The sequence below is a fragment of the Triturus cristatus genome, chromosome 6 (assembly GCF_964204655.1).
Source record: "Triturus cristatus chromosome 6, aTriCri1.1, whole genome shotgun sequence".
NCBI classification, from domain to species: Eukaryota; Metazoa; Chordata; class Amphibia; order Caudata; family Salamandridae; genus Triturus; species Triturus cristatus.
The window spans coordinates 1153810983-1153826289 of NC_140589.1; the positions used below are offsets into that span (position 1 = coordinate 1153810983).

Below are 15307 nucleotides of genomic sequence, written 5' to 3' on the forward strand. Positions count from 1 at the left end.
TAAAAGTAATCGTTATTCAGGATATGTACACCCGACCACAGCTCATCATCTGTGTCCCATAACAGCCCCCCAATCCCAAACAATTGAAGGAATGCTCTTTCTTGCCCCTACCGGGCCCTAAAATACACAATATACATAAATATGACACATGGCAAAGTCATAGACAAACACAGGTGTAATGGAGAAGATAAACCAGAAATGCGACTCTTACCAAGCTCATTCAACAACAGGGCTGTAAAGAAAACACACAGAAACAGACACAGAATAAGAAAAATAAATGAGAATCAAAATGAAAAGGAATGTCCACAGAAAGAAGACAGATGTTCGCCCTCCCCTCCCAACAATGCAGACATGGGATGGAGTGGTATGTCAGTCACACAGAGGAAGCGCTGCCACGATGTGCTCTGTGGGATTGTAGCCGTCAAGGCAGCGGGGGTTTTCACACTATCTCTTATGCTAACCTTGTGAAGGAGCACAGTAACTGATCTAACTTGTGAGGACTTCCTTTTATACTATGTCAGATCCCAATTCACAATGAATTCCACTGAGAAGAGGAGTTACTAACGAGTGCTTCAGATTTACACCACCTATCCTATATTCACAAACGTGCACAGAGGAAAATTGGAGATGCCTGAAGCCTCTTCAAGATTCACTTGAGAACATCTCTGCAATGCTCTAAGCACTCCATATTTTCATGAAGGCAAGTCTTTCTAAATACCAATTATGGGCGCAATTCACAAAGGTAAACTTAACCTGAAGTCTAAGTGGAGACCTGAAGTCCAAGTTTACCTTTGTGATTTGGGCCCTTAGACTTCAGGTCAAAACTAAGACCTCACGTCTAAGTTTACCTTTGTGAATTGGGGCCTTAGACTTCAGGCATAAACTTAGACTTCGGTTGTAAGTTTTCCTTTGTGAATCAGGCCCAATATGTCTACTATGAAGCCAAGAGGCTCGCAAGCGCATCCTTAATTGCCTCAGAGGTTGTCTTTCTGCATTGGCACACATGGGGAGCCATCTACAGCAAAAATCTATCTCTCTTGTGAGGAGTGACAAGAAAACATCTTCCCGGGCGTAATGATTATGTGAGTTGGTCCTGTGAAATATATCTTTAATCACAAAAGCAGTCTGTTGTGGGGGGAAAGGTGACATTCCACCTTTTACAATCAATTCCCCGGCCTAGTCTCAACCCTTCCTCTGGCTTTACCTTTGCAGCATCTGCTAAAGTGCATTTAAATGCTGGGATTGAATTTCATACATCTAAGTGATCATTATCTAAAAAAAATATAAATATATATTTCAACATATATTATTGCTTAGACATTTTTCCATTTCCCAGAGTCAAATGTGAAATGGTGTTTCTAACCCAGTTGTATTGTACTGTAGTATTTGTGTAGCTCCTATTACCCTTATGTGGGGTACTGAGGTGCCTGCTCGCATGGATGACATGCTACATTGTGTGTGGTTGAAAGAGTGATTTCTTAGTTTTTTTAGCCTATGTTAGAAGTATTTACATATCATGCATCATGAGCACCCTAGATCATCATTTTAATATTGACTTGCACTTATATCGACTCCACAATAATGAATACCAAAATATCGTCATGGTAAGTAAACATGGAGTTAAGAACAATGAAGCTGTGATCCCTTATGCTTACCTTGGTTCTATGCCGGTGACTGATATTGTGGAATTGGCATACATGCAGGCCAGTATTATTGATCACTGTATTAGTAGAATGTTAGCACTAGTTAAGCGATAGAAATAAATACTCATCTGTATATCATACGTGTGGGGAGATGGGTATTTATTTTTTCACATATTTGTGGATTGTTAGATCTAAACGGTGTCTCTATTCCTGGAAGGGTTAACTTGTGAATTGTCATTCTTTTGAGATATTCATGCACACACACACAAGCAAAATACATACACACACATGCATATGAGCACATATACACATACTTAGCTACTTTTATTTTGCAAATAACATTGGTTTTAAAACCAATATTTCACTGGGATGATTTAAGATTCAAATAGCTTTTTATAGTTTTATTTTTTTATTTTTTCCAACACTACCTTTCTGCTTCTTGAGGATGAGGGTGAAGCCAGAGTTTGTCATGTTTAAAAACCACATGCCATACTTTACCTATGTATGATTTGGAGCGCAATGGTAAACATTTTCATTGGTGCCACATGCACTGTTGCCAGGGCTAAGAATGTGATCGACTTCATCTTAAATGATGTGAAATAGACACTGCATTGCATTTTTAACCTAAATTTTTTTTTTAAGATAGGATGATATTAACTTGTGTCATTCCAGAATGCTGTGACTCAGGTAAGAGCGAAGGGGAGTGTGTAATGTGGTATATGCAACCTCTGTTCCATGTTTAACATTCATATATTGAGCCAGAGGCTCATGACATTTCCTCTACAGCTCCAAACATCCCATCTCTGAAGCAGGCGCTTGTAAACGGGACGATGATAAAAGAGCCATGTTGGTGATAGTTCATGGCTGAAGCGGGAGTGGAATGAAGCCAGGACCTGGCTGCGCATGTGTATGTGGGTATGTGTATGCTGTCACCTAGATTGTGCTTCCAGAAAGCCAGTGGCGTAGCTAGGCCTTTTGCCGCCTGAGGTGGTCCAGCCTTTGCAGCCCAGCGCTTGCCGTAAGAGCGGGGTTGCTAGTGATTGATTTTTGTATTTGCCGCCTTCGCAGCTGCAGGTAAGAGCTGGGGGGGTGAGGCCGCCACCCATAAAACTCATGCTGCTCGGGGCTAAACGCCCCCCCCCCCCCATGCAACTGCAGAAAGCTAAGTCAGGGAGCAGACATAGGGTGACACCAAATGCTAAATCACTGAGAAAGGCCTAAAAGCTCCTTTTCTGCTTATGGAGAGAGCTCCAAAAAGAGAAATTCCTCTTTCCCTTGAGTACAAAAATCCTAGCACGGTTCCTGACTGTAACTCATTTTAAGTGATATCCTGCTACTAAATAATTAATTATCATGTATTCTGAGCCATATTAGGCAATAAGAAAGAAAGATTCTTTTTCTTTCGGAAGCAAATATTTGATGACCGAACAAAGGACCAAAGTCTAGACTTTAGCTCAGAGGTTTCCATCTTAGAATGTGCATTATTTTCATGCAGGGCAGGCCACAGCTTGTTTCGTTGTTAATGTTTCACTAACTGTATATCAGTAAACGTTTTAGGACTAGCAAAAAGGTAGGGAAAGGGCTGTCAAATACCCATAGATACGATTTTTTTTCACTGATGAAATATTCTCATGTCCGTATGTTCTCTTTCTGTACTTTTCTACATTTAGATCTGCACAGTTGGCTATTTTTGCTCTATCTCGCTTTATGGCAGCCAATATTTTACAATTAAACATAGATTTAATATCTTATTTACAGGCTTTCAGTATAACATATATGCATCATTTATGTATCAAACCTGTTTTTCAGGTATTATGCTGCAGTTTGTAACATAAAATGATGTATTGTTATGATACAAAATGTTGAATAATATTTTTATTATACTACATAATTATGTATTTATCTCTATTTGTTCGCTTGTCGTTTCAGCATTATTAGGTTGGTCTAATTATTGCAGCTCGTCTCTTTTAAATTCCAATGAAACCATGCAGCTAATAATATGATGGATTTTTGTTAGAAAGGGTATTTGATTTATTTGATTTGTAATTGTAATGAATTTGTTGTGTGTAAATGATGTTAAAGAATTCTATGAATTTGCTGAAATGTATGGTGATAAGATTTATTATATGTGCAAAATGGTAAAATAAAAAAGAGAATTAAAAAAAAAAAAAAGAAAGGGGTAGGAGAGCAGCAGTTTATGCTGGTATGAAACTTTACCTCCCTAAACAATTACTGCACAGTCGAAAGCAATATCTCTGACAGGAGGAGGACCTTGCTTAGTAATTAACAAAGCACATAAAACTCGCCACCATACTGTCAGAGATAGCTTTCTAGTAACGTCTTTGGTAGAGGGATGTCAATTGGTAAACGACTTCTTCAGTCTGCAGCTTTCTCTTTCCACAGTGGGATTCTGCTATCAATCAGCAACAGTCTTTCAAGGAAAATCTCTTCCTCCCTTAAATAATGATTTCTCCTGCTGAGCTCGTTGATCGAGCTCATAGGGACTCTCAGGATATGTTTTTCATTGAAACTATCTGATTACTGAATCTAACCTTTTTTGGAAGCCATTGCCTGACGAATCAATTACAAATACCCGAAGCAGAGAATTGGCATTAACATTACCTTATTATACTTTGCAGAACAAAATGAGTCATAAGTTACAAATGTATGGTACAGTTAATAACTAAGTAGGTTAAATGTGTGTGAGTTGTAGTTACCCTCCTGAGATAAATTTTGGAAAATAATATAGATAGCCAATCGTGCTTTTCTATATTGAAGTTTTAAGTTGGTTTTAATTGGCCAGAAGGTACCATTTTTCAAACAAGAACATTTTGATTGAAAACAGTAAGTTAAATATTGTAGGTCAGGAAAGTGAGGGGACTTGCAGCTGTTCTCTGCAATGTTCAGTTAGCAATAGAGCTTAGTGCAGCCAGAATGTCCAGATTTGTTTACCTTTCGTGATTGAATGCTGATGTGACACAGGGCAGTAAATAAGCCAGGTAGGTGTGTAATATTGGATGCAGTCCTCAATTCATCCCATTGAAATATGGGTTTTGACATCTATGATGTGAATTCACAAAACGTAAACATGTAATATGCATATGAAAATGGGTGGCTATCAACAATAGGGATGATTTGTCCGAATTGGTCCTGAGTAATATCGAAACCCAGAACGAAGGTTGCGTTGTTTGCGAAGTCACTCAAAACCCCACATTGAGCAAATGTCTAGCAGACCATCTATAATTTGTGTTGTGTATATCCATCCTCTACCACTGCATCGGTTCCTCCTTAACCTCTTCTGTGCCCATGACGAGATAGTCTCGTCATGGAGCACGGTCGCGCTGTGCCCATGACGAGACTATCTCGTCATGAAACCCGCCCACTAATGAAACGCCCGGCACAGGAGGAGGAAAGGGCGTGGCACAGAAGGGGTTAACCCAGATAGACCCCCATAGACATGAAGGGCTTTTTTGTGAGAGGCTTGTGCCGCCGGAGCGTCTCTTTTTCTGACGCTCCGGTGGTGCAAGCCTCTCAATTATGTCTATGAGGCGACGTAAAGCCACTTGTGTACAAGGGTGCCTATCCTGGTGCTAGGCAGCAAATTGTGCACCAGCGCAGGGGGAAAGGACATAAATATGGGGCATTCCTCCCCTTTCACATTGGCGTAGGGCAGTGCACCAAAAATACTTGCGGCGCTGCCCTACACCAATTGCTTATAAATTAGACCCCTAGTGCTTATGAGTATGGGTCACTGGTGACTGCAAAACATACGTATTGTCTCAAAAATTACTGGCCTCCTGCTCCTGTTCCTTCTCACCAATTGTTCTAGTTTAAGGGGCTTATTAAGATGGCGGTTGGACTTACCTCCGACCGCTACAGTATCAGGGATTGGACTGCCCGATAAGCAGTCGGTGGTCCCGCACCCTGAATTCCAATGCAACCGCCTTCTAGGCAGTCGCAAAGTCTATTTTTTTGTATTGTGGCGTGTGCTGCATTCCACAGTCTGAAAAACGCACATTGTGCATATGCCTGCACTATGTGGCAGGCACCATGCGGTGCTTGCTACATGGTGCAGGGCTATGTAGGGGGGCACCATAGGTGCCTCCCAGAACCCAACACGGAGGGCTAGAGGGAAAGGGGGGCCCGCTACAGCCCCCAATGTCCCTTACCAACAGCATTTTCATGGCGGGTAACCCGTCAGGAAACAGCTGGCAGAGAGAGACATCATTATCCCTAAGGCGGTGCCTGGCATGCACTGTCACCATTGTAGGGATCGGAGTGCCTTCCAATGGTCCGATGGGCTCCTTGAGCCCTCTCCAACCGTCACCCCTCCGCCCGTCATCCTAATGTCGTGGGCAGAAAACATGCTTACGATGGTGGTGAAACCGCCTCTGAAAGGCTGTCGGTGGGGGTCTCACCATCATCATAATCAGGCCCTAATGTTTGTGTGTACTTTGCACCATCCAGCTTAGCTTGTGTGTGTGTGTGTGTGTGTGTGTATACATACATGTATGTGTGCGTGTGCCTCCGGAAATATGGAAAATATGTCACCAGTCCTTGTGAAATATGAAACATATTTCACCTTTCCCTGCTCTGTGTGGGTTGCATCATCATTATGACATTCCTAAACCACTCAGCAGAGCTTTACCGTCTTCCTTTATTTATTCAACATTTTTTTAAGATAAACAAAACCTGAATATTCTAATTCCTATTAGTGCCCATTGCTATCAGCACATTGCAGAAAACAGCTACCAGGTATTGTGCAATATTTTCCAATATGGCCAGCTCTGTGTTCTAGTGACATTTACAAACTGCTTGCCTTTTGACATATTGCACATCCTATCCTTTGTCTATTTTGTAATATTAAATGTTCAGTTTGGTGCACTTAGCTTGAAAGCTGTGTTTTTTTCAAACAAGGAAATGTTTATTAGAAACGGTAGGTCATACGTTGTAATATATTGTTTGATTACCAATAATAAAACAAGATTAAACTATTCAGTTGTGTACCTACAAATATAGGGTTTTTGGATAAAAGAGACTTTTTGAAGATGCTGGGTTTAGCCCTGATTCTGACTGAAATTAGTATGTTCAGGTTTTGCATAACTTTTACGATTAGTCTGCTAACCACCAATTGGTACTAGTGAAACTCAAAGAATGTTGATGCTGCATGTGCGAATCTATGACGTTATTCCGCAGCCTTTTTCCCCGCAGGGAATCGCAACGCGGTCGTTACAACGACCGCATTGTGATTCCGCATACCATTACTCCGCAGGTCGGAACAACGACTTGCGAAGGTGGGGCGCTTAATGTTGGAATAGTATAATTTTCTATTCCAACTCCAGTCTGTGCGGACACTAGGGAAGGTGTTGGATTTTAAATCCAACACCTCCCCCCCCCCCTCCCTTCGCAAGTCGTTGTTCCGACTTGCAGAGTAATGGTATGCGGAATCACAACGCGGTCGTTGTAACAACCGCGTTGGGATTCCCTGCGTTGAAAAAGTTGCGGGGTAAACGTTGTTTACCTGTATGGAAGTGCAACAATTAAACAAATATTGTGCTCTGTTTGCAATTAGAATGTTTCGAATTTGCTTAGCTTTTTTTAACAGACTGCTAGTAAGGTAATAGAGAAGCTCCGTGGGATGGTTTGTGGCTGGCTTTATCTAAATAAACTATCATGCTTAGAGACTAAGGAACTGGAGGGAAGGAAATCATACGGAATATAGGGGCCTTCCATTGGATTAAATCTGTATTTCACACGAATGATGTCATGTCCAGGATATGACATCCTCATTTGACAAAATATGAGTTCTGAAATGAGTGCCTTTTCGGCAATAAAAATACCCACACATGTAATTTACGTTTCTAACGACATTTTTTTTTCGAAGAGGAAAATGTTTTTTGAAAACAACTAGTTAAATGTTGGACTATACTGTGTGATTGCCTGCAGCATTAAACAAAATTAAATGTTTATGTTGTTCAGAAGGTGAAATTTTATTGCGGACATGTCTTGCTGTGCTAGAAGCATATTTTGTCTTTAGAAGTAGGACTTTTAAGCTGTTGTTGGCAAAATACATGTACGAACTGCCCCTGACTGTTCAAGGTTTGTGATGCTGGTATTACCTAAATATTGGCATTTTTGGAGAATAAATACCTGGCGAGAATAAAATCGGTTTGGACGGGGCCTTCCACTGGATGAAATGCACAAATGACGGGAATTATGCCATATTCCAGAACTATGGAAATAAAGTCACAGATATGATATAATCCCAGCAAAATACGGATTTTGGAAATTGCTGAATGTGTGTAAGAAATGCAGGCACACGTGTCAGAAACATTCCTTTAACTGTTCAAATCCTGTCAAATATCAGGTCTAAGTCTGAGAATGGATCCATGACCTACAAACAGTGTTGCCGAATAATCTAACCTTTATTATTTGACCAGATAAGAAGTATTGTGGCTTTTTTATAGAATGATCGTGTGACTCTCTGCTAGCAAAGCACTATGGTTAAAGCTTTAGGCTTCACTTAACATATTGGAATGTCATGACCTCCATCGTAAGAAAACGATAGAACTCGACTTCTGAGTTCAAGAATATTGTGGCACAATAACATTGAGGGGAAAAATATTGAAAGGTAAGTGCAGAGAGGGGAAATACAAATATACTATTCTTAACTCCACATCTATGTACCTTGACGATATATATCTATGTACCTTGACGATATATGCATATATCGTCAAGGTACATAGATGTGAATTTAGGTATAGAAAAACTATACATACTTAGATTTTGATATTTTGGCCCTTAAGAATAATCCACATTTGTAAAGCGCGAGCAATCACCCGTAGGGTCTCTAGGCGCTGGGGGCCGTCGGGAAGATTAAGCAAGCTATTGCCCAGAGTCCCATGGTGCTGGGCTAATCTGCCACCATTGCCGGGGATTGAACCGTGATCCCCAGATTCCGGAGGCAGTCACCCTGGCCGCGGCGCCACACCCCTTCCACTTGATACGTTATCCATGATTTTAGTGTCCTGTTATATTCTGGATTTGATATTCAAGAGCCAAACCCAAGCAATGGAATGTTAGCAGCTAATACAAACAGGTATAAGCCTTGTTCAACCTCAGTTCCAGTACCCAGAAGTGCACCTCTCTGGCATTCACCATAGTTTTAGTCGAGGTTGCAGGAGCTGGGAGAGGCTGCGGTTGTACTATGGGAGAGGGAGTATCCATTCAACTGCTCCCAAGGTCCCCGCTGTAACTGCCATGTTGTGGCGTTGCCAACACATTTCCTTCATTCACACCAGAAGCTAGAGAATGGCTCAACGAGGAAACATTGTGGGACCAGTTTGGTGTTTGCACCTTTTGTAGCAGTCAATGAGGTTTACTATTAGGACAGTCGGAGCACATACGGTTAGATCTTCATATAGCCCCTGCTGGTAGTCCATGCTAGACATTAATCACCCCCTCCATTGTTTTTGGGCCTTGCTTTCAGTTCAGATAATAATTATAGAGCAGGAATTTTTATTCAATGGTTAACTGATAGCAATGTTTGTTAAATGAAAACACTTGAGTAGGCAAATTATTGTGAAGTGACAATGGCCATGAGGTCAATGGACCAGGTTGTGGCTTTACAGTTGTAATTTATTTTCTCTGATGCTCATTTTAAGAGATGGGTGTGAAGATATCACTTTTCACAGGCTGCACTGACCTTGCAATAACAGGACCCCCTGAGATAGGGTGCCACTCTGAACTAAAGATTACACGATTTCAAAGTACTTTGTGGTGCTGGGTGGACTCTAAACTGGACTTTTGGATTCCTACTCAGTACACGTTCATCCCAACAAATAAAAGAAGCTTCACAAGAGACACTGCAAAGATTTTGGAAGCCGAGAGAGAGGAGAGAGCCAGTGTGAGAGTAGGGCGACACAAACAGAGAAGAGGACTGGTTCTCGGTGGTCTTTCTTGTTATACTCTCACACCTTTCAGTCCTCTGCGCATCCAGATTGGTTCCTCGAGCACAAGGAAGAAACTGGACTGCTTCTCGTATTCCTCACGATCAAGTATTCTAAGGGTAATGCACTTCCTGTGGGGACACAAGACAAAGGGAAACATATGGTTGAAGTCACACAATCATGCATTAGAGCAAACCAAGATGGACAGTTATTGTGATGTCATGGGGTGGTAGGGATGGAGGAAGCTGCAGCACATTGACATCATTTTAAGTATATAACAAAGCATTATGCATAACTGGGAATCGGCTTGCTAGCATGAGGAATTTCTTCTTGCGACTCCGGCAAATCGGCTGGACTTGAATCATGGGAATCTAGAAAAACTGATTCTAAGAAACAATGACTATCCAAAAGAGCGAGTAAGAATAAGCCTCAAATAAAGTCAGTGCCTCTGATTTTTCCCAAAGCATCTGCCAAAGCAACACCCAGGCTTTAACACTCACAGGTCAGTCAATTAAATATAAAAACAAGCCCTATGAGTCTGATATCCTCTATCTTAAGAAAATTTGCAATTTTAGCTCTTCCTAATCATTCAGAATTTGGTAACCAGGTTATATGTCGTCCACAACAGTTTGATCAATAAGGAAATATTCTATGATATATGCACAGGACAAAACGTAGGACACGGCAGTCTTACTCTGATTGGACGCCCCTGCTTGATCCGACTCCCAGTTATGAACAATTCTGCCTAGTTACATAGATAGACGAATGTGTGCATCAGACTCGATGGAAGAGGTAGAGCCAGGCATCCATGTGGGATGAAAGCCACCCAGAGGCGCTTGAGTCTCAAGCCTCTGCCCTCGGAGCAGGTTCCCCACCTTTCTTCTCACTCATCTCCACCAGGCGGGGCTCCCCAATCTCAAGGTAGAAGGTCTTGTTTTTCTCATACTCCTCATCATCAATCACTTTCACTAATATCGTTTTGCTGAAACAGAAGAATAGGGCAGATTGAAGAGTCAAAGTAGACAGGAAAAAGAAAACAAACAGGAGGAAAGAAAACAAAGTGGACAGAAAGACTCCTAGTCTGTCAGACCAAACCATTACACAAGACTTAAAGCAGTGGGGGAGGGGACCAAATATATTTCGAGCACAGAAACAAGTCATTTCACTGCAAGGGACCACATTCCAGAGTAACTGAGCACTTTTCAGAGAAACATAAAACATGTCAGTGCACCAAGCACATTTCAATGCAACATATCATTTTACAATTTAACCTACCACAGTTCTGTGTAACATCACATTTCAAAGTAAGGTACCATATCTCAGAGAAACGTACCACATTTAAGAGTGACATTACATTGCAGAGTAAGGTACCACATTTCACCGTAATGTACCCATTTCCGTGCAACGTGTCGCATTTCAAAGTAAAATACCACATTTCAAGGGAGTTATTGTAGACATTTATCACTGGACTCTGCTTTTCACTTTGGGGATAAACCTATTTTCCAGACTCTCCCTTTTTTTGATAAGTTATCTTTCACACCTATTCTGAAATACTTTTTTAAGGTTAATTAATAAAAACAGAAAATATTAACAGACGCTCGCGTAGATAATGAAATAAATTCATCATCAATCACCTAAGCTTTACCCTTATAATTTGAAGGTTCAGGTTGAGATGTCTCAAGTCTCTTAGTTAATTTCAAATAACTAAGAGACTGGAGACATCTCAACCTGAATGCCCAGGGTGGGGAGCGAGGGTGGTGGGATGGACCACCCAAGCACAGCAGAGAATTGATGCGGGTGCCACACAGCACAAAAATCCAGACTTAAGAGACGACTCTTTCATTTAAAGGAACATTTCCGCTGCTGGAGAGCGTGAATACTTGTTACCTACAGCCTGAATAAATCATGCTGAACTAAGTCCAGTCGTTTAACTGGAAAAGAAATGCTGCCATAAAGTTCGAGGTAGACCAAACTTGTAAACTGAATCTCGTCCACGGTTTGAAACAAAGCACAAAGTGAGAGTAAACCATGCACTTCTATGGTAAAGTCCCCAAATGTCTCCAGTCAATTTACATTTGCAGCATTTTATGGAAAGCACAGGCATGCAGTGTTACACTATTAAACTAAACAAACATGACCTCCATAGGCAGTAGATTCAACATGGAGACGAACTTCAGCAGCGTGCATCAACAGCAGAGCAGATATCAATGTATACCACTACCACGTGTCTCACAAGCCGAATGGCAGCGCTTAATTTGTGCTGGTGTTGCAGGTGTTTGGTTCCAACACTCATTTTTGGGCACGTGTACTAATTTGTCTACCTCACACATCAGCTCACATCAAAAGAGAGAAAGTCAGAAAAGGGGGGAAAAAGGCGGAAGAGAAAGAGGCATGAAGTGGGATCAACTCTAGGCTGGCCTGGTATTGAGCAGCCTTGACATTTAACAGCACCAGCAACAGACTCTTAAAATAATCTCTGAGGCTTGCATTTATTTATTAACAAATTAACCACCGCTAAATGAGTCAGTGAATTTTAACTAGGAAAACAGGCTCACAGATTTGTTGTACAAAGTACGGAGCACACTATTTTATCAAAAAAAAGCATGTTAAAATAACAGAAAGGCAGTCAAATATTAAAGAAGAAAAAGTTTACATTCTGAAACCAGCTGATATTATATCTGGATTTTGAATAATTAGGGAGAAAGACATTGGTTATACAATAAGACCACAGTGAGTGTGAATTGTGCAATGTTACCTGAGTCTACTACATCCAAATTGTGCAACATAAACACATAGAGGAGAAAAACAAAATGTTTACTTTGCACAGGGAGGCCCCCCTCACCCAGGGAGTATGATTCAAACTCCCCCACCTTCCAGGAACAAGGATTGGCAGTGCTGAACAAGTTGGCATCTTTCGTCTGTGACAGGTGCCAGCAAAATCTATTTAAGTGTGTGGTGCAGTTGGTAAGTGTGTAGTATGCGCATGTTAACCAGTTTTATTGCTCGATATCTGTGCTCGGGTTGTGATGAGGATTGATGCTCATCTCAGAAGAGTTTTCAGGTGAGGCTGGAGAATCTGTGAGGAAAGAGAGCAAACACTAAGGGCCAGATGTATCAAAGGGCTTTACCCATTCCGTGTCTATGGGAAAATGTGTTCAGACATATGGCCCTATAAGTTGTGGAGAAAATGTCCTGTTTGCTTGTATTGGAGAAAAGTCTTTCAGAGTCCAAGAAGCAGTTCATGATGGTCATTAATCTAATAACAAATGTCTCATTGTGGCCTAACATTGAAGTTAATAGTTTTACATTACGAAAAGGGTTCAGCCAACATGTGGTCCTCTCTTTATGACTCCTGGCCTCAGGGCTTTCTCAAGGCCTGTCAGAGGGTAATGCTTGGGTTGCTAAAAGTAGAGAAGAATAAACTAGGTCTAAATACAGTCTGAGTTTGGTGAAGTATATTGTGGTCTGGGTCGGTGGGTGTGGAACCATGGCAGGGATCACTGTTAGCATGAGCTGAAGCCATTTTGTTTGTCGCATCCATTTTAGTTAGCCATGTGTTTGCATGTGCTTCCCCGTCTTCGCTGTTGCCTGCTTCTCGATTTCGCCTGAGTCATCATCTATAGTTAACTCTTTTAGCACTAAGCCAGAGCACTGCACATGCTCAGTGAGGCCTGTAGCTGCTAGGATGCACCTGTTACACACTTAACTTTCAGGCTATTTTAACTAATGTCAGCAAATTGTAACTCCTCCCACTCTGTTGACTAAGTGATTCTCATGTATCCTTATATGTAACTAGTTATTTGTGTGTACACTTGTACTGCCTCTTTTTGAACTTCCATGCTTACTCTGCAGTAAAAGGTGTATATAAGCACAATGGTTTCTCTACTCCATGTGCTGCCTTATACATTGCCTGAGGGTTATGTATCAATGTAGTTCCACTCATGAGTCCTAATAAACTATCTCTTTAATATTACAGCTTTCGTACCAATCTCTACTTTGTCAGTCTAAAGGACCAGTGCGCAAAAGGGCGAACCCCTGCACCGGTGGGCCTCTGAAAAGGCTCACCCTCACATGGGGACTCATATTTTTTTATCACACGGTTTTGGCGACTGTAAGCATTGAAGAAGCAAGGTGCTAAGATATAGTCTTAAACTAAAGAAATGAAACCATAGACATGTGCTAAACTACGTGTGTGATCTCTTCCCAGACCCAAATTAGGGGCAGTAACAATCCCTATTGCAAACCTTCTAACATCCTCCCTCCCATTTCGGACCATAACTCCTTTCATACATGTACTTTCCGATTACTGTTAATTACTTCCAGTTTACTTTCCTTCAGGTGGAATCTAGCTAAGTATCCAATGTCCCGTCCACTTTATCTCTTCAATTCTCTAATGTACGTTCTCTTGTTAAATGGAAAGCATTCCAATTCCTTTGGGGCTAGGTTGGCCGTATACAAAAACCTTAATAGATACATTAATCTGTTGTTTTGCTCTTAGCAAAAAACCTTGACACTCAACTCCATTTGTGCAGGTCCTGACCCAACTACCTACCTTACCTTATCATACCTTCCCATACCATACCATACCTCACCTTAACTTACCTTACCATACCATACCATATTATACCATACCATACAATACCATACCTTACCATACCTTACCATACCTTACTATACCTTACCATACCATACCATACTTTACCTTACCTTGCCTTACCATACCATACCATACCTCACCTTAACTTACCTTACCATACCATACCATATTGTACCATACCATACAATACCATACCTTACCATACCTTACTATACCTTACCTTACCATACCATACTTTACCTTACCTTGCCTTACCATACCATACCATACTTTACCTTACCATACCTTACCTTACCTTGCCTTACCATACCATACCATACCATACTGTACCATACCATACCTTACCATACCTTACCTTACTATACCTTACCATAGAATACCTTACCTTGCCTTACCATACCATACTTTACCCTACCCTACCCTACCTTACCTTGCCTTGCCTTACCTTACCATACCTTACCTTACTCCCTCCTTCACTATTTCCAACACTGAATCGAAGGATCTGGAATCCAGACAGTTACTAATCATCAAGCCGTGTTAACCCCCCTCGTAACCACCTTACGCTTCCTTCCCTACCTTTCAATCAGTTCCTTTCCCTCACAGTGCTCTGAGGCAGGAGAGCTGCAGTATGCACAGCTTCACAATAACTCTGGTAAACTTAAGCTGGAATAGAAGGGGGAACCAATAACTAATTACAATACCACACAACACAATTTGACAGGGTTGTGAATGTTTCTACAACACACCATGTTCGACATCACCGTAGTGACCGAGATGGCATGCCAAGAACCTTTTCTACACTTTGGAATCGCACCATATCACCACTCCTCACAAATAAACCATGATGTAAAAGATGTTTAGAGGGACTGGTTCCGATATTCAGCATACGGCAACATGCTGCAGCAACATCAAAATTCTGCAGGCATGCTTGAGAAGCCCTGAACGTTTTCAGGTCCATCATAAATTATGCGAGAACATTGCACAGGCATTCTGGCACCTACAGGATGACACATTGCATCCGAGAGTCCGCTGAGAGATAAGTATGCAATACTGCAGGAATTAGGAACACTGCAACCTCCTCCCACAGTAATTCTAGATTTTCTCGACAACTTTCACGC

General features: G+C 41.4%; 1 protein-coding gene across 6 annotated transcripts in view; it reads right to left on the minus strand.

Moving 5' to 3' along the window:
• Positions 1–15307, minus strand: part of SLC8A1 (solute carrier family 8 member A1) — a 1275220-nt gene that overhangs the window by 312019 nt on the left and 947894 nt on the right. For 3 of the 6 annotated variants that reach the window (XM_085612083.1, XM_085612080.1, XM_085612084.1), the window contains one exon: positions 9620–9723. In XM_085612083.1, the coding sequence (XP_085468209.1) occupies positions 9620–9723 (104 nt within the window). Of the gene's footprint in view, positions 1–211; positions 233–9619; positions 9724–10467; positions 10575–15307 lie in introns of all 6 variants that reach the window. The other 3 variants (XM_085612081.1, XM_085612079.1, XM_085612082.1) reach the window with 2 other exon arrangements.